The following is a 26,267-nucleotide window of genomic DNA, read 5'->3' on the forward strand; positions in this document are numbered from 1 at the left end:
TCCGTTCCACCTTAAGAGAGAGCACGCTTGTGAGTCAGAGTCTGCGCATTTCCTTTTACAGGATGTTTATGTTTGCTATTGCTTTCGTTTTCTCTCTCTGCGCCAGAACACGCTAGCAGGCAGTCACGTTTGTTCTTTGTTCTGACCAACGCTGAATAAACATTCTAAATGATACCCTCCTGAGTGCAACTTTTGCTGTGTGAATTCTGCTGACAGAGTGTGCACCAGCCCAAGAATGTGGCAAGCTATTTCTTAGGCTTCGTGTCGCTAATTGCTGATACTGTATCTACGGGAGGTCGATGGCTCGTCCGGCAGCCAGCTTGGGGGCTCAGATGGACTTTATCTCCCTGGCAGTATGCCCATGCTGTTCTTCACAGGTAGACTGCCTCTGAACACATTCAGGCCTCACGCTCAAGACCCTCCCTTCTCTTGTACAAGCACCCCATTCCGATCCATCCATGCTTGTGGCAGCCATAAGTTTGAGGTCAATGTATTGAGACAGTCGTTAATATGGTGACTTTATTAGCAGTTTCAGCCAACACTCATTTCCTGATGGAGTTCCCTCAGCCATTCCCCAGGGATCATCTCCAACTCCCACCCCAATCTCTCTTGTAAGGAAATGTCTCCTGATTACTGCAGTGGAATCCGACCTTAAAGCAGTGAAGTTCATGCACAAACCAAGCAATTTCACTGTGCAAAATTTCTCTCCCACCCACCCCTTTCCTACCCCCCACGCCCCCCAAAGAGTGAAACTCTTATCAGCACAATGCTTCTACCACCCCTTTGCGAATATTTGACAGTTGTCTGAGTTGAGGGAGCAGCCCTATAATTGCTTCAGAGCCATTGCTGGCTGGCATCTCTCTGGCTTATATGTGAAACTTTCCTTGGCCTGGTGATGGAATAGGGGTGGGAAGGGAGGGAGAAGTGCTCCCTAGGGAAGATGCCACACCACTGGCATGAAAGGGAGACTGTAGCCTCCTGAGAGTTGCGGCGTTCATGGGTTTGGGGGAGGTGGGAGTAGGCAATGCCTTCTGAGAGCCTTCCAGATGCCTTGGGTTACAACATTAGATGGGTAGAGATCATTGGCTTTTTCTCTCTGCCTGTGACAGCCAGATATTCAGAAGAGTTTAAACAAATGCACTTGAAAACACACCATCGGAGGAAATCCTTGCTGTGGCCTGGCAGTTAATTATTCCACTGTGCCAGCGCATGGCAAGGGGAGCACAGGATGAAGTAACCCTCAGCTTGGCAGACCCACCCAGGGGCCAGGCAAGTGGCAGACATTGCATGAGGCTTGCTCAGTGCTGCACTCGGCGAATGGATTGCACCTGGGAGGTCTGAGCATGAGATCCCAGTTCCCGGACATGCTTGTATTCGCCCCCATGGCAATCGCTCTCCACGACGTACTGGAAGCCCCGGTACCCAGGGAACTGGAAGCATACCCATCTGAGGAGACAGAAAGGAGGGGGGAGAAATCAGCTGAGATGTGGGGAGATCAAGCCAGCACAGAGCAGGGCAGCCAGGGGCTCAGGACTCCCTCAAAGTGCTCAGAGGGCAGGGGGTGTTTGGAGGCTGCGAGAAAACTCTGATTTTGCAAGGCCACACACCATCCTCATCCGCATAGGATTCCCTGCTGCTGTTTATTCTTAGGGAGCAGAGGCCCCTAAGAATGGCAAGGCCTCCGCTCTGCTGGGTTCAGGGAGCTACCTTCTACAGACCAGAGGGCCCACAGAAACACCAGAAGGTAATGTCACAGGCCAGGCCACCAGGCCTTGTTGTGCAAAGTCGTATTGGCTCCATCCTATTGCTATCAATCAATCCCTTGCAGAAAGGAGGAGGAAGCCCTTTCTCTACCAAAGACAAGTCCAGGGACATGAAAACGTTGCAATATGCTAGCTCAGCTCTCCTTTGAAACTCGCCCTGAGAAATGTGACCCTCAGTTCCAGCCCTGAGAAACAAATGGAAGAGGAGTACTTGGCAGGGCCCCAAAAAAGTACTTACGCTCCAGAACTCGCACGGAGGGACCCCACCTCATTGCTGCCCCAGCCCATCGCCTTGAGAGATGGGTAGTCATCACTCAGCTCCCCTTTGCGTCCCATAAAATTTTCCTGCTCAAATATGGTCATCTTGCTCTCCCGGTGATTCTGTGCAGGGCAAAAACATCATCTTATGCACTGGCCTGGACTCCTCATTATTAATAAATGCAAATAACAACAATATCAATATCAATAATAATACCAGCCACCATGTCTGTCCTGCAGCTCTTGGACCTCTACAGCCAAGGAGCCAAATCTGTTAAGGCGCAGGTGAGCAACCTACAGTCCTTCAGATGCTGGATGTGAACAATTCCTGTCAAGCCAGTGTGGCCCTTAGTCAGGAATGACGAAAGCCCGGCAGCCCACTGACACCCCAAGGGCTGCGTTCCTGTGTCAAGGAGATGCTGGCTGCTTCCTCCTACTGACGCTTCTCCTGGAGGGATGAGAGGCTTGGCTGAGCTACCTCCTGCCTCTCCGGATGTCAGTAGTGCAGGGCTTGGTTTCTAAAGCCACCAGACAAACTTGGTCGGTTTTGACTTTCCCTGTGACCTCTAAGGCAGTGTGGCTGGCAGCTGGGTTCCAGTGGGCTTGCTGGCACAAAGCCATGAAGTTCTTTGGCAGACCACAGGAGGGACTTCTCAGTGATTTACTTCAACCATTAGCTCCTGTCTGAGACATGGTGATGCCTGCTGGTCCAGAAGGCTTTCAAAGGGAATGAGGGAAATTCATGGAGAAGCAACATTCTTAATCCCCAGGTTTAGAAGCAGTCTATCTCTGAGTAACAGCTGCTGGGACTAAACAAGATGAGGAGGATGCTACCTCCAGGGCTGCTGGGTAGGCTCCTTGGCTCAGCCACTGCGGGATGTAGGATGCTCAGCTAGATGGACCCACCTGAGTCTGATTCCGCCTGGCTCATCTTAAGTTTGTTAGCAAAATAAAAAAGCTGAGCTTAGCAAGTCAGAGGGGAGGACTTGGACCCCTGGCTTCAGGTTCCAAGAAAGGAGATTCTGACTAAACACCAGGAATAACTGTTTGACTGTAAGAGCTGGTTCACAGTGGAACAGTCTCCCTGGGAAGGTGGTGGACTCTCCTTTCTTTGCGGTTTCTAAGCAAAGGATGTATGGCCACCTGTCATGGAGGCTTTAGCTGAGATTCCTGCATTCCAGGGGGTTGGTCTAGATGGCCCTTGGGGCCCCTTCCAACTCTACATTTCTATGATTGCTCAGCAGAGCAACCCTACTCTCACCGAGGAACATACCGTATTTTTCGCTCTATAACACGCACCCGACCATAAGACGCACATAGTTTTTAGAGGAGGAAAACAAGAAGAAAAATATTCTAAACGAAACAGTGGATGTATGATTTTTGTGGTTTATGCTGTGGCCACAGACATGTGATCTGACTGTGAGTTTGGAGTAGCCCAATGCAAAAATCCTGAGGATCCATGTTGTGAGAAGGAGTAAAACAGGGTGTGCCTCGAACTCAGTTGTAAATTCCTGCGTTGGGCTATTGTAAATTCCAGCGCTGGGCTATTGTAAATTCCAGCGTTGGGTTTGGCTGCAGGGGAGCCAGGTCGATAAGATAAGGAAGTAGAAAGAGTCTCTAAATAAGGTTAGGTTTAGAGAGTGTAGAATGGTTGATGTATTAGTACCATGTCTTATGATGATTAGGTAGATTGTAAGCCAAGCCTCGAATGAGGGGCGGCAGCAATAGGGATATATACTCTTGCCCGTCCATTGTTCGGGGCTCTTCGTACCACTCTGGGACGAGGAGCCCGCCTTTGCAAACGCGTTATAATAAAAGGGAAGTAATAGACCTTATCTCGGTGTCTCCTTGTCTCATTGTAAGTCCACGTAAGAAACTTCTCACAATTTTTGGCGCCCAACAACGTGGGGCTCTCGACGACCTGCTCGGCGGGGGCTGGGGAACGGATCAGCCGGCACTCCGATTTGCGGAGAGATCTGTTGCTCAGGGCCCGCGGTGACAGGCTCCGGGAGCTGAAATGACGGAGAACCGATTTAAGATATTCTGAAAGACTGGTGGTCTGGGACCGCCGCAGTCGGGGACTGCCTCGCCCTGCAGGGACGCCTGCCAGTTTACCAGCCACCGAGAAGGAGGCACTAGACTGAAGGGGGTGAGTATCTTGGTAATATATCCCTGGGAAGGGGAATATTGGGTGTTGTTGGTGTGTGGTCTCTGTATGAAAGAGAGGTTCCAAACGGACGCGCGAGTGTGGACCGGGGGGCCTGGGACCCCGGCGGGAGGATTAGCTTGCGGTTCCGTTCTCCCGCGAGGGAAACGGCCAGGCGATTCCGCGTGATTGTGTGAGTGAATGAGAACGAGACATAATAGAGTATGGGAAAGAGTCAGAGTACATGTAGAAGGGGCCCCAGTAATGGGACCAAGGACCCCATAGATCCCAATAGTCCTTTGGGACAGGTTTTGTTGGCTTGGGATGATAAGGACATAAGACCCTATAGTAGGGGATTAGTCAATGATTAATCTGTGTAGAGTAAGGTGGCCAGAATACCCCATAGGACCCGATGAAGGGTATCGTTGGGATCCAGATGGGGAAACAAACCCATACTGGATCAAGCAGTTGAAATTCTATTTGATTAAATCTAAAAAAGATAAAGAAAGACCATACATAGAATTATGGTCCCATGTAACTTTTTACGGGCCAGATCCACCACCATTGAGACAATTTCCACTTAAAGAAAAGAAAATAGAGTCTGATGAAGAGACAGCGATACCTCCACCCACCGGTGCACCCCTGGCAGTGCCTGGATTGGCCGACCTCCCCCAACCACTGCCTCTGCCACCACAGCCTGGCTGTCGTGGAGGACTCAGTGATTTGCCTCCGGACTATAATCGTGTGAGTCCGACCCCCGCAGTCAGGGCGACCGCACCCCCATATGAGACAGCCCCGTCATCCGGCCCAAATGTTTTGAGGCCCAACGACGGTGTAATGTCTAGTCCCCCACTTTATGAGATGTTAAGGCATTCAAGGCTACGAAAAGAATTGGAACAGTGTAAACGAGATTTGGAGAATTTACCGTACAAAGATTATCCATTGCCGGATGACGATTCAGACAGCAGTACTAACTTGAGAAAGAGAAATCCATGCATAGTACAAAATTATCCCCTGAGGGAAACCCCTGGCGGAATCAATGCAGCCGGACAGCCCGTAATGGTATATGTGGTCAGCCCTATAAAACCCTCTGAACTCAGAGAATTAAAGCAAACTTTGCCTAAACTACATGAGAATAGTCAGGAGGTAGCAAACCTCCTACAAATGTGGATGGGACCACACATATATACATATACAGAGTTGATGTATATATTGGGACACCTGTTCACTCCAGAAGAAAAGGCAATGATAAGGAGAGCAGCAATGCAATATTGGGAAGTAAGGGAACAGGCGCGAGTGGCTGCGCCCGCAGGTGACCAGGGGGCTCCGGTGGCAGTTCCGCCGGAGACCAAATTTCCCCTAGGGGATCCAAATTGGAATATAAATAATCCAGACCATCGTGCCCATCTTACAGATTTAAAAGAAATGATTTTGGAGGGTATCAAGAGGGCAGTGCCTCAAAGTACCAATTTAACCAAGGCTTTTGAGGTTAATCAAATGAGGGACGAGTCACCAGGCGATTTTATACAAAGGATTAGAGAACATTTGACTAAATATTCAGGGGTTACACCGGACTCTCCAGCATTTGATAACCTATTAAAGATGCAATTTGTAACCAAGGCATGGCCTGATATTCAAAAGAAATTGCAAAAGATGAATTGGCAAGATGCCGCGACTATAGAATTAGTAAGAACGGCACAACAGGTTTTTGTTAATCGTGAGGTAGTCAAACAAAAGCAAAAATGCCAGATGATGGTAGCGGCTATCCAAAAGGCAGGAGAGGAGAAAAAGAAAATTGGAGAACAGAATGGGAACCGAGAATTTCAGACCAAGGGGAATTTCCGAGGAAGTGGAGGTTACAGAGGCAGGGGGTCTTATGGACCGGGCAGGGGCTCTGGTCCTAGGACCGGAACAATAATATGTTACCGATGCCAGAAGATGGGTCACTTTGCTAGGGAGTGTAGGACGCCGCGGGACCAGATACCCGATGCGCCTGTCAGACAGAGACAAGGACCTCCCCGAGATAATGAGGACACGGGGACCGAATTGTATAGTCTCTACGAAGACTAGGGATGCTCCGGCTCATGCTCTGGGACCCGGAATGAGCCACTGGTGAACTTATTTGTGGGTCCCTCTCGGAAACCCGTTGTGTTTCTGGTGGATTCTGGGGCAGCCCGATCATCTGTTTCTGTAAATATACCAGGAGTAAGGAAAACTTTAAAAACAGTCAAAGTGATAGGGGTAAGTGGCAAGTCCACCGAAGTCTACCAATTAGAACCAAGCAAAATTGTTCGGGGGGAAAAGGAAATCAAAGCATCCCTGCTGTTCATACCAGAGTCAGGAATAAATTTATTAGGTAGGGATCTCATGGTTTCATTGGGGTATAGATTAATGGATGAGGAAAAAGGAACTCCAATGTATACACTCCAGCTGGAAGAAGAGAAACAAATCAATCCTAAAGTGTGGGTAGATGGGAAAACTATGGGGAAGATGGAAATGGACCCAATAAAAATCACAGTGAAGCCTGGCATTACTCATCTATGGACCTCACAATACCCGATGAAACGAGCAGGGAGAATAGGTTTGCAGCCGGTGGTCGACGCCCTTTTAAATCAGGGGCTTATAGAAACTACGATGTCACCTTTTAATTCACCCATATTGGCCGTACAGAAGAAAGATGGCAAATATAGGATGGTACAGGATTTGAGAAATATAAACAGCATAGTGATACCCCGATTTCCCACCGTGCCAGATCCTTATACGTTATTGAGCCGGATCCCTCCTTCCACTCGATGGTATACAGTAGTTGATTTAAAGGACGCCTTTTGGGCATGCCCTCTGGACAAAGACAGTCGAGATTTGTTTGCCTTCGAGTGGGAGGATGTGGAGACCGGTCAGAAAAGGCAGTACCGGTGGACGGTCTTGCCCCAAGGATATACAGAGAGTCCTCTGTTGTTTGGACAGGCACTGGGGGAAAGATTGAGGGAGTTTAAACCCACTGGATCCAACAAGGTTCTGCGGTATGTAGACGACCTACTATTGATTGGGGAAAAAGAGAAGGAAGTTAAATGTGATTCTATTCGGCTATTGAATTGGCTAGGTGATTTAGGAGTTAAGGTATCCAGAGAAAAATTGCAATTCACTGAGCGGAGGGTTAAGTATCTGGGACATATTTTAGATGGGGGAACCAGGCAATTAGACCCAGATAGAGTCAAAGGGATCATGGAACTACGACCACCTAAAGATAAAACTGATGTAAGAAGAATGTTAGGATTATTGGGATATTGCAGATTGTGGATAGATCAGTATTCAAAGTTGACTCAGTTTTTGAATAAGAAACTGACAGGAAAACAAGAGGAGGTGCAATGGGACGAGGAAGATAAGGCCAGGTGGGAAGAAATTAAGAAAACTTTAATAACTAGTCCGGCTCTGGCCCTGCCAAATCTACAGCAGCCGTTCCACTTGTATGTGACAGTGGCTGCTCAGACGGCAGTAGGAGTCCTGGCTCAGAAAAGAGGGGGGCGATATCAGCCAGTAGCTTATCTAAGCGCAACCTTAGAACCAGTGGTTAGAGGATGGCCGGCGTGCATTCAAGCGGTGGCTGCAGCGGCCGAATTAGTATTGGAAAGCAGGAAATTGACCTTTGGGGGAGCACTGATAGTGCACAGCCCTCATCAGATAGGCGCGGTACTGACAGGTGCTGCACCCACCTGGATGACGGACAGGCGCCTAGCGCAATATGAAGGGATACTCAGAACTGGAAATGATATAACCATAGGGACAGATAGAAATTTGAATCCAGCGGAATTCCTAAGAGGGGAGCGGCAAGAATGGGAACTCGAGGAGCATGATTGCCTTAAGGATATAGAATTAATGGCCAAAGTTAGGGAAGATCTAAGTGAAGTACCTCTAATGGAAGGGGAAAGATGGTTCGTAGATGGATCTAGTTATGTGAGGGAAGGAAAAAGAAGGTCGGGATACGCAGTGGTCAAGGAAGACGGGGAGACAATAGAAAGCGGGGCCCTCCCTAGCACTTGGTCAGCCCAGAAATGTGAAGTAACGGCGCTAACCCGAGCCCTGGAATTGGCAACCGGGTTAGATGTGACAATCTGGACTGACTCAAGATATGCATGGGGAGTGGTGCATACTTTCGGTCGGACCTGGAGAGAAAGGGGCTTCATAAAGGCGGATGGGAAACAAATTGAACACGTTGCTTTACTCGAGCGGCTACTAGAATCCCTGATGGGACCTCGGAAGATAGGCATTGTGCACATCCTCGCCCACACCAAAGGACACAGTTCGGAGGAACAGGGAAATGCATGGGCTGATCTCCGAGCGCGAGAAGCGGCGGAGGGGGAACCAAGGAAGGAAATATTTAAACAATGTGTCCTGCAAGTACCTGTGATTGACCCGCAGGATGTAAAAGATTTAGTGTTCACTCAAAAGGAGAAAGAATACATGGAAAAGGAGGGATGGGAAAGAAAAGGAGAAAGTTGGGAGACTCCGGAAAAGCAAATGGTCCTTCCAAAATCAACTATGTTAAATATATTGGAGAAAATACATGAAGGAAGTCATTTAGGCACGGAGGGAATGGTGAATTTGGTGAAGTCAGTGTATTGGAGTAGAGACATGTGGCCGATGGCGCACGCCATCGCATGGAAGTGTCTGATATGTCAAAAGGTTAACAAAGCCCGGGCAAGGAAAACTGAAAGGGGTGGGCGGCCTCTAGCGGTATGGCCCTTCCAGAGAGTACAAGTAGATTTTACCGAACTGCCAGAAAGGGGGGGGGCAGAAGTATTTGTTGATATTTAAAGATCATTTGACAGGTTGGATTGAGGCCTTCCCTAGCCGTAGGGCCACAGCTCAGGTGGTTAGCAAAGCCATTCTGGAACACATTCTTCCTCGGTATGGAATAATAGAAGTCATAGACTCTGATAGGGGAACTCATTTCACCCAAAAAGCAATGCAGGAGGTAATGAGAGCTGTGGGGATTATGTGGAGTTTCCACACGCCCTGGCACCCTGAGAGCAGCGGAAAGGTGGAACGGGCGAATGGGGAAATAAAAAAACATTTGACTAAGTTATATCTTGAAAATGGGCTGCCTTGGACGAAAAATCTCCCTTTGGCACTATTAAGGATGAGGGTAGCTCCCCGAAAAGACACTGGTCTGTCCCCTTTTGAGATGATGATGGGTCACCCATATTTGGTAGTATTAGGAAACCCTCAAATCGAGTTCAGGGATCAGTTTATCAGGAAATATTTGCAGTCACTGTCCCAGTCTCTGTTATCTTTCCACAGACAAGGCATACTAGCACAGCGGCCCCCGCTCCTGGAGCAACAGCACACCTTTCAGCCCGGAGACCTGGTCCTGATAAAGGCTTGGCGGACGGAGAAACTCAGCCCGAGTTGGGAAGGCCCATACCAGGTCCTGCTCACAACCGAATCAGCAGTACGGACCAGAGAGCATGGATGGACCCATTACCACCGGGTGAAAAGAGCTCCACCTGAAAATTGGACAGCAGTGACTAGTCCAAATAATCCGCTGAAAGTTACGCTTACCAAATCAGGAACCGGGATCCAGAAGGGCGCACCTAGACTGTGATGTGTTTGTTTTGTACCTGTGTGTGCTTTTTCGAGTGCTGTTGCTGTCAACATTGCGAAGGGTGTGTGCAGTGTGTGCATTGTACTGAAAGGTGCAGCATCATCTTTATAGAGGACGTTATACTCCAATATTGTGAAGTGAAATTAGGAGGGGAGGTAACGTGCCAATTAGCAGAAACCCCAACGGTGAGGCAAGCTTTAATCTATTTGAACCCCACACATGAAAGGTAACTGGCAAGTATTAGGAATAGTATTAATAGGATGGGCCACTTCATGGGCAACCCAATCGGAACCCCAGTGCACCGAATGCATCCAGACAACCCGAACAGGCAATAAGATCACACAGACCCTAATGTATTATAATATAGCCCCAGAATGTGTTCAACAGTTAGATCCTTGTGTTCACAACCAAACTCAATATTATAGATGTAGGGTAAAAGGAAACAAGACGGAATGCTATGAACCCCTGGCGGTGGGACCCATAACTTCCAGTATATATGTTTACGGATATAAGGGCGGAACCGCTAATCAAGCTGGTGAGGGGAGAAGTATGTTTTCCTTGGCCCAAAACCGACAGGGTTATATAGCACATAATACAACAAGGGGAGAGGGCAGGATTATGGTCTGTTTTGATGCTTGTATCGCAATAGATAAAGGACAGGGCCCAAATGGAGGGGCAGGGGTCTGGTGTGGAAATCGTGGATGGGAACAATCATATTTACAGGAAAGAAAGTACCTTTTCCAGAGAATAAAAGGAAGCAACGTGGGGGCTGGGGCCGGGGTATATAATTATTGGTACACAGAGGGAGTTAATAAGCAGCCCACCTATAGAGGCCCTGAGGGAATAAATCTCACTAGGGGAGCGGCCTCCACCGACTGCTCCACAGGAAAATGCAACCCAGTATGTCTATGGGCGAGCGAGAGACCTTCTACTTCGCCTAAATTTGTGCACATAGGTATAGGCATTGATAGAACTGGAAAAGATCCCTATGGATATCTCATCATACAAATACACACAACTAAGGTAACGAGACAACCCATATCAGTATTCGAAGATTTTGAGGAAGAAGTACAGCATTTAAATACCCTTCCCCTACCCCCTAAAGCCCATAATATGTTCCTAAGTTTAGCTGAGACTATAGCCAAGGAATTAACGGTGAAAAATTGTTTTGTATGTGGAGGAACAAATATGGGGGATCAGTGGCCATGGGTGGCTCATGAAGTAAACTATACGGAGGTATATAAAACACAAAACAATTACACTTATAAGCATTTGGGTAACGAGGTATGGCAAATCTCTAATCACCTAGTTGGGACAGAATGCTTCACCAGAAACACCAGCCGAACGAATGGAACGCATGTGGGGACACTCCCTTGTATAGGACAATGGGAGGACAAACAGTGGTGGAGTCAAGGGAATAATAATAAAACTTGGCCCTCTCCCCTCGGAAATATTACCAATATGAGCTTTCTCCTAGACCCGGAGAACAGAATGCTAGAATGGACAACCCCCGATGGGTTTTACTGGGCTTGTGGGAGCTATGCTTACAATAGGTTACCTTTAAATTGGGTCGGCTCATGTGTATTGGCAACCTTAAGACCTAGTTTCTTCCTACTCCCTTTGCATACTAAAGCAAAACTAGGAGTCCCAGTATATGATGAAATAGGACCACGACGAAAACGGGGAATCCATATAGGAAAATGGACAGATACAGAATGGCCCCCAGAGAGAATTATCCAATATTATGGTCCAGCCACTTGGGCAAATGATGGCACAGCCGGATCCTTTGGCAGAGATCCCATCTATTTGCTGAATCGCATTATCCGTTTACAGGCAGTTGTAGAAATAATTACTAATGAAACAGCCGCAGCGTTAACCAAATTAGCTAAGGAAAGTGCTAAAAGCCGAACCTATATTATGCAAAACAGGCTTGCTTTGGATTATTTATTAGCAAAAGAAGACGGGGTTTGTGGAAAATTTAATCTTACTAATTGTTGTATTGAAATAGATGATAGTGGGAAGGTGGTGAAAGACATAGCAGACCGTATGGTAAAGTTAGCACATGTACCGGTCCAGACTTGGGATGGATTAAATTTTAAGGATATGTTTGGTTCATGGTTCCCTAAATTACCTGGTCTGCAGGCCATAGTGGCCCTAATTGGGTTAATTGCGGCAGGATGCGTACTACTTCCATGCGTTCTGCCAATCTTTGTTAGAACCATCAATAATTCTTTGTCCCTCCTAGCAGAACGGAAGGTATCCACATATTTTATGAAGATGCAATATGCCTCAGTACCCACATCCGATGAGGAGGCAGAAATAACAGCCCAAGAATTATTATGTGAGTTCGAGACAAGATACAAAAAGAGGGGGGATTGTGAGAAGGAGTAAAACAGGGTGTGCCTCGAACTCAGTTGTAAATTCCTGCGTTGGGCTATTGTAAATTCCAGCGTTGGGCTATTGTAAATTCCAGCGTTGGGTTTGGCTGCAGGGGAGCCAGGTCGATAAGATAAGGAAGTAGAAAGAGTCTCTAAATAAGGTTAGGTTTAGAGAGTGTAGAATGGTTGATGTATTAGTACCATGTCTTATGATGATTAGGTAGATTGTAAGCCAAGCCTCGAATGAGGGGCGGCAGCAATAGGGATATATACTCTTGCCCGTCCATTGTTCGGGGCTCTTCGTACCACTCTGGGACGAGGAGCCCGCCTTTGCAAACGCGTTATAATAAAAGGGAAGTAATAGACCTTATCTCGGTGTCTCCTTGTCTCATTGTAAGTCCACGTAAGAAACTTCTCACAGTGTGGATCCATGCTTTGTAACCATGTTTTTGCACTACTGTGGCCCCAGGCAACAGTGGGTGCGTGATTTTTTTGGTGAAAGATGTAGCCATGGACATGCTATGTAATCTGATGGTGAATTTGGGGTGACTCAGTGGGGAGGAGGGACAGAGAGCCTGCTTGCTTACTCGTGTAAGCGGCTCCTCTCCTCTCCCGCTTTGCTCCTTTAAAGAAACAGGCTCTCTGTCCCTTTCTCCTCCCCACTCAGCAGCTCTTCTCCCGCTTTGCTGTTTCAAAGCGAGCCACGAAGGAGGGAAGGAAGGGGAACCATGGATCCTCTGCTCACGATTGCAGCAGATCCCCCCTGCCACCCGTATGCATTCCCTCCATAACACGCACAGACATTTCCCCTTACTTTCTAGGAGGAAAAAAGTGAGTGTTATGGTGCAAAAAATACGGTAATTTGGAGTCTAAACCTTGGTCCGCCTGCTCACTATTGCGTGCGCAGGCAGGCAGAGGCTCTGCAGGTTTCAGGCAGGGTCTTTCGCTGACCCTCCCTAGAGATGCTGCCAGGGACTGAGCCTGGGACCGTCTGCATGCAAGGCCGGCACCCTGCCACCCTCAGGCAGCCTGGGCTACAACTCCCTCCAGGCAGCCTCCTGCTGGCCCACCCCAGTTGCTCACCGCACAGGAGACGGGCCGGAAGGAGCTCAGCCGGTGGGCATGGTAGGCGTTGCTTCCGCTCCAGGCTTCCCAGCAGGGGTAGTCGCCTTGCTCCAGCACAAACTGCTGCCCCTGGAAACCGGGGTGCTCAAAGCCGACCCACCTGTGGGGAGAAAGGAGGTGGGCCTCTGTAGCCAGGAAGGTGCAGGCTTAGCTTGGGGGATGGGGGGGGGAGGAACGTTCTGCAAACAAAGCTCGGCCCCAGCAGGCCAGAAAAGCATCACCCGGCTGTGCCCTGCATGGTGCCGGAATGTTTGTGTGCAGAGATTGGCGTGAATGCACAAGACCGGCCAGGCGCACTCTCTCCCCGCTGCACACAGCATAGTCCTGTGCACATTCACTCTCCAAGGCAGCTGGAGCTATTTTATCCCTCCCTCTTTCCTCCAAAGCGCTCCCCATACCATCCTCACAACAACCCTGTGAGGTAGGCTAGGCTGAGAGACTGTGATGGACCCATGGTCACCCAGCGGAGCCTTGTGGCTTGAACCCTGGTCTCCCAACATCCCAGCTCAGCACTAACCACTGCACAACACTCCCCATCTGAGCAGGTCTACGGTTGCGAGCCTCAGGGATTTACCTCAGGAACTCTGAGGAAAGGAGTCAGGCTCTGAAGCTCAGGAAGGTCCACTCACGACGTGTGAGTGAGGCGTTCACCGCCAGAGTGAAGGTGAGGACGAGGCAGGGGCAGTGGGGTGAAGGGGTCCCAGGAAAAGCAAGAAAGTGGGCAAGAGTTCTGGGAAGCAGTAGGGAGCCAACTCACGTGCCGCTCTCAACGCGGGCTGAGCAGACATTGTCGAAGCCACACAATGTGATGTCGTAGCACTCAGAGGTGAACTCATGCTTCCGGCCCTGGAAGGCGGGCTCGTCCCAGGCCACAATCTGAGAAGAGACGAGGGTGGGGGCTCAGGGTCCTGGGGAGGGGGGAGCAGGGAGGAAAGCCCACCAGAGAACCTGCTGTCGCTGCTCAGAGATCTGCCCTCAGACTGGCAGGATTGAAGGGGCACTGGTGGGTGAGGGTCTCTCATTCCACACTGGAGGGTTGAAGGCTTGGTCGAGAGAAGGGCCAGGAGCAGCCAGAAGTGACCCTGACCCCCTTTTCCAGAGTGTAGGGGTGAGTGGAAGAAGCCACACACTCAATGCCCGCCACAGTCGTATATGAAGGCAAGGTCCGCATTCAACCCCACAAGCAGCACCTCTGGGGAGAAGCACCTGCCTGCGTGAGCAAACCCGAGGAAGCACATGAATGCAAATGACCTCATCTTATCCCCAGAAGAGCCAGTGAAGTAGGAGGGAGGGGAAGGGAGATTTTGAGGGGATTTGAACACAGGCCTGAGCCAAGTGCTCCCAAATCACTACACCATATGATCCCTCCTTAGTCCAGAAACATCTGAGCTCAAGTCCTTCCCTGTCCTGGACTCCTTGTTTAGCCTTGAAGAATTCACTCACTCTAAGCCTCAGCTCTCCATCTGCAAAATGGGACGGACGGCTGCAAGCCTAACTGACAGGGTACTTGGGGGGAGAGCACAATGAATGCAGTGAAGCACCTGGCAGATTGGAAGTGTAAGATAAATAACATGATTCTGCCACCAAATTTCTGTTCTCTGCCTTCACAGTTTCTTGATACCGCCCCCCCCCCTTGCAAAAAGGTTTGTTCCCTGGGACTCCTCTACAACCCTGCTATACACGTGGCTCATTGCTCCATACCTTCCAAAGTCCAGAGACTTTTCCGCTGTGATGACTCATGGTAGACTCTGCTTCCCTGTAGGGGAGAAAAGCGCAGGGCCAAAGGTGTTACAGGACGCCTTGGGGAGCTAAGGTTAACGCTGGAAACCTCTTTTCCAGGCCACACCACTCATCCTTCCAATACGGAAAAGCTGGGATAAAGGAGAAAGATGTGGAAAGGCAAGAGTAGCGATTACTCAAGGGACCTGCCTTCAGCCAGGACTAGGGCAGGGAAGACACTCAATTCAGGACGCATTTAAACCACATTTTATCACATTTACACTTTCCTTAACAAGATGAGAACCAAACACAGACCTACCCTTTGAAATTGCACATATATGATTTTTTGCAATGAAGTTTTCCAAGCAACCAAAGTTTTCAAACATTCAAATATTAGGGTGAAATGTGCATTAAAAATTGTTATATTTGTGCAAATAGCATACACAGTTGTATTCTATTAGAGCAAACTGCTTGCAAAATGTGTACGTTGGTCAAAATTGTTCTTAGCAGAAGAAATTTGCACTAAAATGCTTAAGAATACACATGAAGATTTAAAAAAGGACAACCTTCAAATTGTTATAGAAATGTGAAGAACCAAATTTAAGGTTGGAAAAAATGAGGAACTAAGACAACCGACATTGACAGATTCTTTCACCACTAGACAGCACTTACGGATGAGTTTGCCGCAGAGCATGTGCAGAGTATGGTTCCCCTTTCTTGCCACTAAGACACCTATCAGGGCACGTTGCCCTCAGAAAATGACATCCAATCCTTCCTCGAGTCAATAGTTCACACCCATTGCCTGGGGTTGCTAGTTCCAGGATTGTACCCAGGTCTGCCTGAACCTGCTCTAGGGTTGAAGCAAACGGAGCCATGCCTGCCTGCCCCCCATGGGACTTCCAACAGCACTTACCTGGTGAGCTCCAGCCAGACTCTCCCCATCAGCTCTTCTCCAGAGGGATTTTATATCCGCTGTGCATCCCCAAATGCCCTGACTCAGCACAGGCCAGAACAAAAGTCTGTCTCCCAGAGGATCAAGCTGGCCTCATCCAGAGCCCGACCCCTCACAGTCCCTCTCCCTCTCTTCCTCTCAGCACAGGAACTGGAGACAGGGAAAAAGTCACTGGGCACATGGTGGGGTTCAGAGCAGCCCCTGTGTGCAGAACTGATGCTAAGCTTGGCCCAGAAACAAGGGGATGAGGAGTGCCTCAGAGCATAAGCAGAATGCCTACGAAATGGTGTGCGAGGTGGAGGAAGAGGATAGAGAGAAAGCCACCTATATCATGCTAGAAGCCAGCAGGGCGGTCTGGTGAAGCTGAATGTTGGAAGGTGCAAGACGGAGTAGCGCCTGGTTAAACTTTGGGTCTCCTTCCCACAGGAAGTAGCAACGGCCACCAGCTCTTATGAAGGAGGCAAGACAAATTCATGGAGGAAATGGCTATCAATGGCTACCAGCCACGATGGCTTGTCCTGCCTCCACTGTTGGCGGCAGGGCACCTTTTCCAATGCCAGTTGCCATCAGTCCCCGCCTTGTGGGTGTCTGACTGACCGCAGGCAGGAGCGGATTGTGGACTAGATGGGCCTTTGGCCTGATCCAGCAGGACTCTTCCTATGTTCGTCTGTGGATGCCTCCCTCATGGCACTGGCAAGCCACAACAACCCTGTGGAGTGGGACAAAGGGGAGACTGGGATGAGGATCTGCTCAGAACCACCCATGGTGCCAATGAAGGTTTGAACCTGGGTCTCCCTCACTGCGTGGCTCTCTTGGCTGGTCCAGGAGGCCTGGAGGTTGGGTAGGTGGTCTTGGGGCTGCGTGCCCTGCTTGGGATGCTATTTATAGCCTGGCATACAGACTGAGTTGCAAAATATTCCTCAGCCCAGGAAGGCCTTTTCACAAGCTCCACAATGGAAGCTGCTTCATCAGCAACTGCTCTGCTTGGGAGGGAGGACCAGTCTGGTGGCGGCGGCAGCAGGGTGGGGTGGTGGGTATTGTGGAGCAGAGGGCAGGGCTGGGGTGGATATCTGGTGGTTTTCCAGCTGAGTGCCCTCATTGCAAGATGTGATGACTGTGGCCTTTGAGGAGGACTCCGATGACCAAGCATCTCCATTGTGTCCTCCTGGGCTTTGCCCTGGCTAGGGCATAAAACGAGAGTGTATAAAATGCAGGGGAGTCATGACACCAGCCCAATCACTCCACCACGAAGCACCAGCAACCCAGGTAAGAGGTGGAGGGAAGGTGCCCTGCACCCTGGAGACATCTGGGGGCTTCTGGCTACTACGTGTGTTTGTGTGTGTGTGTCCCACCCCATCAAGGCATGAGATTTGCCTTCATTTCCCGGGGAGAGCCCTTTTCTTGCTCACTTCCTTCACCATGGAAACCTTCTCGTCAGTCCCTCAAGCAGCGGGAAAGATGGCTCAGGATCTGAGCAGCAGGAAGATGGACCAGATCAAAGAAATGTTATCAGGACAGGGATCAGAAAGTCGTTCTTCCCGCAGGAGGCAGTGATGGCCACCAACCTCAATGGCTTTGAAAGAGTGCCGGGCAGATTCATGGAGGCGGGGAAGACTATCAATGGCTGCACCCATCATGGCTGTGTCCCCAGCTGCAGACAGCTGTGCTTCAGAATGCCAGTTGCTAGAAACCACAGGAGGGCAGAGGGCTCTGGGACTCCATTGCTTGTGGGTTTCCCAATGACGCCTCTGGTTGTCCACTGCGAGAACAGGAGGCTGCGTGAGGTGATCCCCCATTGCCCTGATCCAGCAGGCCCTTCCTAGGTTCTTTCCTCTGAGCATTGATGAAAAACACACACTGCCCTGAAGAAAGGGCAGAAAGGAACTGGCAGCAAAAGGCAGGGGTGGAATACAGAATAGTACCAAAAGGGCAAGATGAATTTTGGGAAGCGACAAACTCTGCCCCACAAGTTAGATATTGGAAGGAGAAGTAACAGCATATTTCACCAGAATGCTCCTGCAGTAAGGAAGTGTGTCCCAGGACGATAGCAGTCGTATTTTAATTTGCAGCTTATGATTAGTTGTGTGGGAAAGTATGCAAAAAGTGCTTTTCTTTTGAGAGACCAGAGGGAGTCAGCAGGAAAGGGCAGGAGGTGGCATGAGACTGCTCCAGATATGTAGGGTAGGCACCTGAAAAGGTGCTTTCTAACTGAACAGGTGTTACAATTTCAGGTCTTACCCAGACACAGCCATGTCCGAAAGCACAAGAACCACCCCTCCCAGCCATGACATGGACAGGAAGGAAAAAGACAGTCCCACCCCATCCACCAACTCGTCCCCCGATTCCAGCAGTCAGGGTGAAGAGTCCTCTGCAGAACCTTTCCGGGTGAGTAGGGAGAAGGTGCCAGTTCTGAGCAGAGCGGCAGGACATGGGGAGGAGGCCCTGATCCCTTAGAGCGCATGGCTGTCCCTTCGGTGCTGCATCCAGTCTGGGCCTGTCTTGGGAGGGGAAGGGAAGAGAGCCCTGTTGGAAGCCCAGTCCCTATCCTTTGGTTAGGTCAGTGGCTGGTAGACAAGAACTGGAAAAAATGGCGAGGAGACCCTTGCAGCTCTCGTTCTCTCTGCTGCAATGGAATGGCCACCAGAGCTTCAGGAAAGTGATAACAACAACAACCATTGATTTGCACTCCCTCCCATCCCAGCCACTCCGGGCAGCTTCCAGCATATATCAAAACAGAGTAAAACATGAAACCTTAAAAAGCTTCCCTATGCAGGGCTGCTCACTCTCTCCACCCAGACAAACACACCTGACCTCCTGAAAGAAACAGCAGGCGGCTGTGGGGAAGAGCCCATGACATGCCCCCCTCGGACTGGGGAGGCCACGGGGGACCCAGGTTCCACCCCTGGGGACCCCTCTAGATATCCTTCCTATGGGGCATGCAGGGTGATTTGTATTCACAATGCTCAGGGGGAGCCATGGGCAATCCCATTTCCAATACTGTTTGCACCCTCACAAGATTTGGGCTGGTCACACTGCTTCACTTTCAGTCAGTGCCTAGCTCACAATTCCTGCTGAAACTAACTTCTTGTACCACAAAGATACTGGTTGGCTTCGCCTTGCTCTTGTCATCTTTTATCCCCCCTCAGACAGAAATAGTGGGCTGGCATCACAGAACAAACCAGGGCAGAATGAACCCACTGCTAAGGCTCTGCTTCTGTGCCCAGAATGTCTTCCCCCTCCCCAATGCCTGCCAGGAGGGGGTTTGGCTCTCAGCCTAGCCTGGCCTACTAGGTTCTTGTGAGGATCAAGGTGCATATGGGGGGAATGCAAGCTATCTTGAGGTCTGTGGAGAAAAAGTGGGATGTAAAGAAAAGCAAAAAATCATAAAGAGCTGCATCTTTCTCCAGGGTCTGCTGTCTTATCAGAGGGGTTGGCATTCACCTCCCCGTATGCTCTGCTTGCTTTTTCTGTATAGAAACCTTACAAAATAGCTTCACCATACTAGTCTTTCCTCTGTAAGGCAAAGGCACCAACCCTGGACATGACGCCCTGAAACATCTTACCAGAATCTGAATTAAATGGGAAATTGAAAGGGGGCTCTGGCAACTGACAGGAATAAAAGAAGATAAGGCAGCTGGGTGGTGGAAACACAGGAAGAACAGAGGGTGGCAGAGAAAGTTCGCTACATGGCCATTTCCTCACCAAGCACACCAGGGATATATGTGTTTGGGTGTGCATGCATGTGTGCAAACACGCATGTGTTCTTGTATTAACCCAGCAGGGAGTTTGTAAGCTACAAAGTATGAAAATTGGATTTATGCTGTTCCTTAATCCCTGCTGAAGGATTTGAATCTGGTACATGTGGCTCCAGAGTTCACCTCTGCCGCATCCCTGAACATTCAAGCCACCCTCCCTGAGCGCTCCTTCCTTAAGGTGTCAATGGAGCAGTAAGTAGCCCTCTGGCAGCTGGCCCCGTCTGACATGGCACACACTTCTCAGGGTTCATATTTTGATTTGGGGCAGCAAAATGACCTATTCTGGCTGGATCTTCTTGTAATCGCATCTGTGCTGTTGATGCATTTTGTTCTGGTGTTACATTGCCAAACTGGGGCTTTAATCTGTATGTGCTGCCTGCCCTGGGACCTTTCAGGGAATGAAAGACTATAAATGTCCATAGCAAATAAAGAAACAAATCCTCTGATAACTGCTGCTTGTGCTTCTCCCCCAACACCCCGAGGAGACGTTTCATATTGCTTCTTTCAGATCATTGTGTTTGACCAGGAGAACTTCCAGGGCAAGCAGATGGAGTTCACCAGTGCATGCCTGAACCTGGGGGACCATGGATTTGACCGGGTGCGCAGTGTCCTCGCAACCTCTGGACCGTAAGTGATCTCAGCCAAACAGGGTTATCGAGAGGCAGGTGCTGGAGATGGGGCTGTGCTAGGCTCCATAGCCAATAGGAGTCCCAGGTGATTCGCTTTCTTCCTTCTTTTTTAAAAAGTACGTCTCTACCCTCCTAGAAAGAAAACAAGGAAGCAACATAAGACCTCTCCCCTATTTTATGTGAGATGAGCCAGGCAGGCTGCTATGTTTTCGTGTTTCTAGTCAATGAATGAAATCAGAGTTGGGGTTGACAAATGAGCAATTTGGATACACCCCCTTCTCTTTCTTGTTAGGGTCTCCTTGAAATCTCAGCTTGAGATAAAGTACTACATGTAAGCTATTTTCTGCAGATTTTACTACTCAGCAGACATGTTTGCTCAAAAGTAAGTCTCTTTGTGGTTTATAGGGCTTACTCCCAGGTAAGTGGGTGCCAGATTGCAGCAACCTAGGCTTTTTTTGTGAGGAAGCCGCAGAGAAGAGCTCATGGTGAGAGGGTCCATTGTGCACACTAACCTCAAAGTAAACTCACTTGAATGCAATTGGGAATTATGCATCTAAATACACGGTAATCATGCAAAATTGGATGAAGCCTTGGAGGCATGCTAATCTACAGGTGGGAGTGAAAGGAGAACAAAATGAATGCCTTTGGTTAAAGCAAGCAAAAATTGATGCCCCCAAAGCAAGCACTAAATCCCCTTTTACAGCCATTTTATAGCTCCAAACATAAGCCCAGAAGAAGAGCCTGCTGGATCAGGCCCATGGCCCATCTGGTCCAACATCCTGTTTTCATAGTAGCAAGCCAGATGCTTATTATGGGAAGCCCACAAGCAGAGCCCAAGTGCAAGACCAGTCTCCTTCCAACAGTTTCCAGTGACTGGTGATATTCAGAAGTGTTACTGCCTCCAACAGACCGAGCCCTGGGGCCCAGAAGCCCTTGAGAGCTCTCTCCTCCATCCAACTCTCCAGTACTCTTTCCAAGACATCAGAGTTGCTGGCCATCGCTTCCTCTGGTGGGAGTGAGGATGCTCCACTTCGCCAGGCTTTAAAGGCATTATTATTATTATTATTATTATTATTATTATTATTATTATTATTTACTTATACCCTGACCATCTGACTGGGTTGCCTCAGCCACACTGGGAAGCTTCTAACATAATATATGAAACAATTTTTTTAAAAAAAATTCCTTCCAGTAGCACCTTAGAGACCAACTAAGTTTGTTATTGGTATGAGCTTTCGTGTGCATGCACACTTCTTCAGATACACAAAAGCTCATACCAATAACAAACTTAGTTGGTCTCTAAGGTGCTACTGGAAGGAATTTTTAAATTTTGTTACGACTAGGGCAGACCAACACGGCTACCTACCTGTAACTATAAGAACACATTCTCATTCTAATCTAGGCTACTCTGCTTCCTTAGGCATATCACAGTTCAAGGAATGGGAGCCATGACCTGACAAGTAGTTCTGCTTGCAGTAAATCTAGTCACGTTTTGAGCTGAGCTGATTTCCAAAAATGCTTTGCTTTCAGCCAGCAGCCTTGACTTTCAACTGTTTACTAGTTGTCCAGAGTGGCTGGGGAGGCCTGCCCAGATGGGTGGGGTATAAGTAATAAATTACAGTGGTACCTCGGGTTACATACGCTTCAGGTTACAGACGCTTCAGGTTACACACACCGCTAACCCAGAAATAGTGCTTCAGGTTAAGAACTTTGCTTCAGGATGAGAACAGAAATCGTGCTCCGGTGGCACGGCAGCAGCAGGAGGCCCCATTAGCTAAAGTGGTGCTTCAGGTTAAGTACAGACCTCCAGAACAAATTAAGTACTTAACCCAAGGTACTACTGTATTATTATTACTTTTGCCGGTAATGCTTAAGGAATCCCAGCAAAGCTAAAATGAGTCACAGCAAATGTAACATCAGGAAGATGGACTCCAGAGCAGAAGAAATGGACCTTTAAATCTGGAGAGGGTCAACTGAAATGGAAGTTAAATCCGCTAATAGGAGGGACAGACGGTGGTATTCCTGCTGGTGTGTGGCACATGCCACAAAGTTGTCCCACCACCCACTTGTGGTCCCCATCAGCATCTAATCATAGAAATGCAGTTGGAAGGGACCCCAAGAGTCATCTAGTCCAACCCCTTGCAATGCAGGAATCTCAACTCAAGCACCTAAGAAGAGCCCTCTAGCTGGATGAGGCCAGGGGAAGGGGATCTAACCCAACATCTTGCTCTTACAGTACCCAGCCAGAACCCTCTTCTGGGAAACCCACAAGCAGGACACAAGGGCAATAGCAGCAGTACTCTCCCCCACAGGAATCAACTCCCAGGGGCCAAGGGGTCTTTGCCCCCCCCCCATAAAATATCTGAGGGGGCTAGGCCCACCCAAAGTTGATGATTTTCGCCATCAGATCCCAAATCGGGGGGGGGGGTGATCTAAAGCCTTGGAAGACAGTGCTGCCCTCTGCCTCCCAAGCAGAGCCCTTGCCCTCTGGAGTGCTGAAGGAAGATTTAGCTGCCACTCCAGCCGGGTTCTACATGTGGGAGGGGAGGAGCCCCCCCCCCCCCGCCCAGGACCTTGTGTCTTGAAATGCTGACTGCCACGTCACAGGTGCTCTGCTGCATCCAGTCACCCTCCATCTTTCTGTCTTGTGGCTGCCAATGTCCTCCGTCCTCTGGACACACCTTCCTTTGCACGCTGCCCCCAGCTGGGTGGCCTTTGAGCAGTGCAACCTGCGTGGCGAAATGTTCATCCTGGAGAAGGGCGAGTACCCGCGATGGGACACCTGGTCCAGCAGCTGCCGCAGCGACTGCTTCCGCTCCCTGCGCCCCGTGAGAATGGTGAGTCCAGGCCTAGCCAGGGTAGTGCCCCCCTCCCTCCCAGACCTCTTCCTCCCTCGCAGTCTCATTCTGCCACCTCTTGCTGTGGCCTGGGAACCTGTGGGGGTGAGGAAGAGGAGCAGTTGATGCCCCCACCCTCTCTCTCTCAGCAGGAGGCCCAAGAGCAGAAGATCCTCCTCTTTGAAAGTGCCAACTTCAGGGGAAACAAGATGGAGATCCAGGAAGACGACGTGCCAACCCTCTGGGCCCATGGTTTCTGTGGGCGTCTGGGCAGCGTGAAGGTGCCCAGTGGAATGTAAGTGAAAGCCTGGATCTGACCGCTTCCCTCTGAATCAATGGGTGCCATTTCTCTTTGGGAAAGCTCCGTAGCTCGTGCAGAAGACCCCAGGTTCAATTCCCGGCAGCATTTCCAGGCAGGGCTGGGAGAGACTTCCTCTGTGGGGGGCCTCTGCCAGTCAGTGTAGGCCATACTGAGCTCGATGGACCAATGCTCTGACTTGGTCTAAGGTAGCTTCGTATATTCCTCCTGGAGAAGAAAGGGTTTGGGCTGCAGCCCCTGGCATGAACCGCAGATCCTGTCAGGGAATGGTGAGTTCCGAATGCAAAGCACTCCACTTCTTAGTGGCAAGGAAAAAACAGATATAAAAAGAATTTCATGGGTGCCAAGATCCAGGATTGGGGCAAGTACTCTTTGGTGAGAGAACCCCAGCAGAGATTTAAAATCACAATATATGCAGTGCAAATATAGGCTGTTAGACCTTTAAAAAATACCCTTGCAAGTTCCCAAATAGCCCCCTCTTACCCCAACATAGAAAAAGACCACATGCTTGGTAAGTTTAAAACAGTTTGTAAATAAAAACAGTTTACTTACCAACTCTTCAATGGTCAGATTTATGTGCTTTTCCATATAGCATTCAGGAAAAGTTGCAGAGGCAGTAAAACTTGGTTTAGTTACAGTGGTGAAAGTTCCTAAATAATTATCGGTATAGGAATTGAAGAGTAGTTTGTAAGAGCCATGAGGTCTGACCTTGGAGCAAGCCGCTCAGATCTCTTTACATGCTGAGCGTCTCAGGTAGACTGAGGGTGAACAATAGGCTTGATTTCCCCAAGGTGAGGGGGAGTGACCTAGCTAAGCCTGGCAAGACAGCTTACTCTATGGCATTAACCCCTTCATGCATTAATTAGGATAAGCATGTTTGTTATATGAAGCTGGTTATCCTACATTAAAGGTAACGGTAAAGGTACCCCTGGCCCGTACGGGCCAGTTGTGTCCGACTCTAGGGTTGTGCGCCCATCTCATTTAAGAGGCCAGGGGCCAGCGCTGTCCAGAGACAATTCCGGGTCACATGGCCAGCGTGACGAAGCTGCTCTGGCGAGCCAGCACCAGCGCAGCACACGGAAACGCCGTTTACCTTCCCGCTATAAAGCGGTCCCTATTTATCTACTTGCACTTAAGAGTTCATTCGAACTGCTAGGTGGGCAGAAGCTGGGACCGAACGACAGAAGCTCACCCCGCCATGGGGATTCGAACCGCCGACCATACGATCGGCAAGTCCTAGGCACTGAGGCACAGCGCCACCCGCGTCCCTATCCTACATTACTGGTGTTCAAATGAGCTTTGGGTGGCGTATTTCCCTAAGGAGAGGAATCTGCCTCTGTTGCTCCCACAAAGTGGGATTTTTCCTCCCTCTCTCATCATGCTAGGACTTTGGGATCATCCAGTGAAATTGATGGGCAGGAGATTTGGGCGAGACCATGGAAATCCTTCCCACACAACATTAATCTTTGGAACTGCAAGATAAGAGGGATTGTCAATAGCTGAAGTAGCTATATAATTGGGACTTGGGAAAAGAGAAGGGGGAGTCCTTATGTCAGTTAGTCTTAGTCATCATGATGGTGAGATGGAGCCTCCATGTGCAGAGGCAGTTTATTTCTGAATATCAGTTTCTGGGTACAAGCAGGGGAGAGCTTTGGCTTCTGGGCTTCCCAGGGGCATCTGGCTGGCAGTTGCAGGAAGCAGGATGTTGCCTTTTGGCCTGATTCTCTTGCAGGGCTTTCCTTGTGGGTAAAACAGCAGCACTAGCATCCCCACCACCACACAAATAGGCAGCACAAAACTAAGAAGAGGATCCTCCCAAATGCTTGTTTGGGCCGAAGGTGGTTCTCTGTTTTGAAAAGTCTGAATCACAGAATCATAGAATGGTAGAGTTGGAAGGGACCCCAAGGGTCCTCTAGTCCAAACCCCTCCAAGGCAGGAATCTCATCTAAAGCATCCACGACAGACGACCATCCAATCTCTGATTAAAAACTCCCAAGGAAGGAGAGTCCACAGCCTTCCAAAGCTCTCTGTTCTGCAGTCGGACAGTTCTTACCCTCAGAAAGTTCTTCCTGAAGACCGCAGCCTCCCATAACTGCACTGGATCCCTATGATCCGTGTTGCTTTGGGATGATTTTTTAACCACTGGCTTTTATGAAAGCCAGGCCGCCCTACCTTGGCTGCCCTGTGGCTTTGGCTTTGGGCAGCTGAGCCCTGGGTGAGAGATAGCTGGGCACCTTCTCCTCCCTGCGTTTACTGATGCCAGCCTTCTCTTTGTTCCCCCCACAGCTGGGTGGGCTACCAGTACCCTGGATATCGGGGTTACCAGTATCTCTTTGAGAGAGGAGACTTTGCACACTGGAATGAGTGGGCCGCCTCCCAGCCGCAGATCCAGTCCATCCGGCGCATCCGTGACATGCTGTGGGGGCCCCAAGGCTGCTTCCTTCCAGCCAGGAGCCCCTCAAACTGAGTGAGCCCCTCGGGCAGCCGGCAGAAAACCTGAGAAGTTTGGTGGAGCAGGTGGAGGAGAAGACGCTGCCTCCCCCCGAGGGACCTGCTACAAGCAAGAGCAGCGCTCCCCTTTTGTGTTCACCGAACCTTCCCCTTGTACATTGCACTTTGGTGGACAAAATTTGTGTAGTTATCCAAACTAAAATATAGTCAATAAGAGGATTAAAAATTGTGTGTGTGTGTTTCTATCATGTCCCATTGGGATTTAGCTCTGGGATTGTGATGGTTCCCCACAGGGGCGAATCTTCTATGAAACGAATGAAGCTTCAGCTTCAG

At 49.5% G+C, this 26,267-nt stretch overlaps 2 protein-coding genes across 3 annotated transcripts; one reads left to right on the forward strand and one right to left on the reverse strand.

Annotated features, from left to right (window-relative positions):
- Positions 1-746: 746 nt before the first annotated feature.
- Positions 747-16,927, reverse strand: CRYBA4 (crystallin beta A4). Its single transcript, XM_081892925.1, is given in 7 exon segments — positions 747-1,446; positions 2,002-2,144; positions 13,231-13,372; positions 14,030-14,148; positions 14,974-15,028; positions 15,905-15,954; positions 15,960-16,927. Coding segments are annotated over 7 exon segments (669 nt in total). The 5' UTR covers positions 15,972-16,927; the 3' UTR covers positions 747-1,298.
- A 99-nt stretch (positions 16,928-17,026) lies between these two features.
- CRYBB1 (crystallin beta B1) lies at positions 17,027-26,139 on the forward strand. 2 transcript variants are annotated; one of them, XM_081892921.1, is made up of 6 exons: positions 17,027-17,209; positions 18,175-18,328; positions 20,207-20,325; positions 23,032-23,164; positions 23,314-23,459; positions 25,770-26,139. In XM_081892921.1, exons 2-6 carry the CDS (start codon positions 18,194-18,196, stop codon positions 25,948-25,950), a joined length of 714 nt encoding a protein of 237 aa, XP_081749047.1. In that variant the 5' UTR covers positions 17,027-17,209; positions 18,175-18,193; the 3' UTR covers positions 25,951-26,139. The 2 variants fall into 2 exon arrangements, with proteins under 2 accessions (XP_081749047.1, XP_081749048.1); XM_081892922.1 differs by having other exon boundaries at positions 23,317-23,459.
- Positions 26,140-26,267: the final 128 nt, after the last annotated feature.

Source organism: Podarcis melisellensis, assembly GCF_964234715.1.
Source record: "Podarcis melisellensis genome assembly, chromosome: 16".
Classification (NCBI taxonomy): domain Eukaryota; kingdom Metazoa; phylum Chordata; class Lepidosauria; order Squamata; family Lacertidae; genus Podarcis; species Podarcis melisellensis.

Bases quoted from the DNA above. Each gene is read 5' to 3' on its own strand.
- CRYBB1 (XM_081892921.1), top strand. From the start codon at position 18,194: ATGTCCGAAAGCACAAGAACCACCCCTCCCAGCCATGACATGGACAGG. The intron at 18,329-20,206 runs GTGAGTAGGGAG...TGCTTCTTTCAG, and splicing joins CCTCTGCAGAACCTTTCCGG to ATCATTGTGTTTGACCAGGA. The intron at 23,460-25,769 runs GTAAGTGAAAGC...TTCCCCCCACAG, and splicing joins GTGAAGGTGCCCAGTGGAAT to CTGGGTGGGCTACCAGTACC.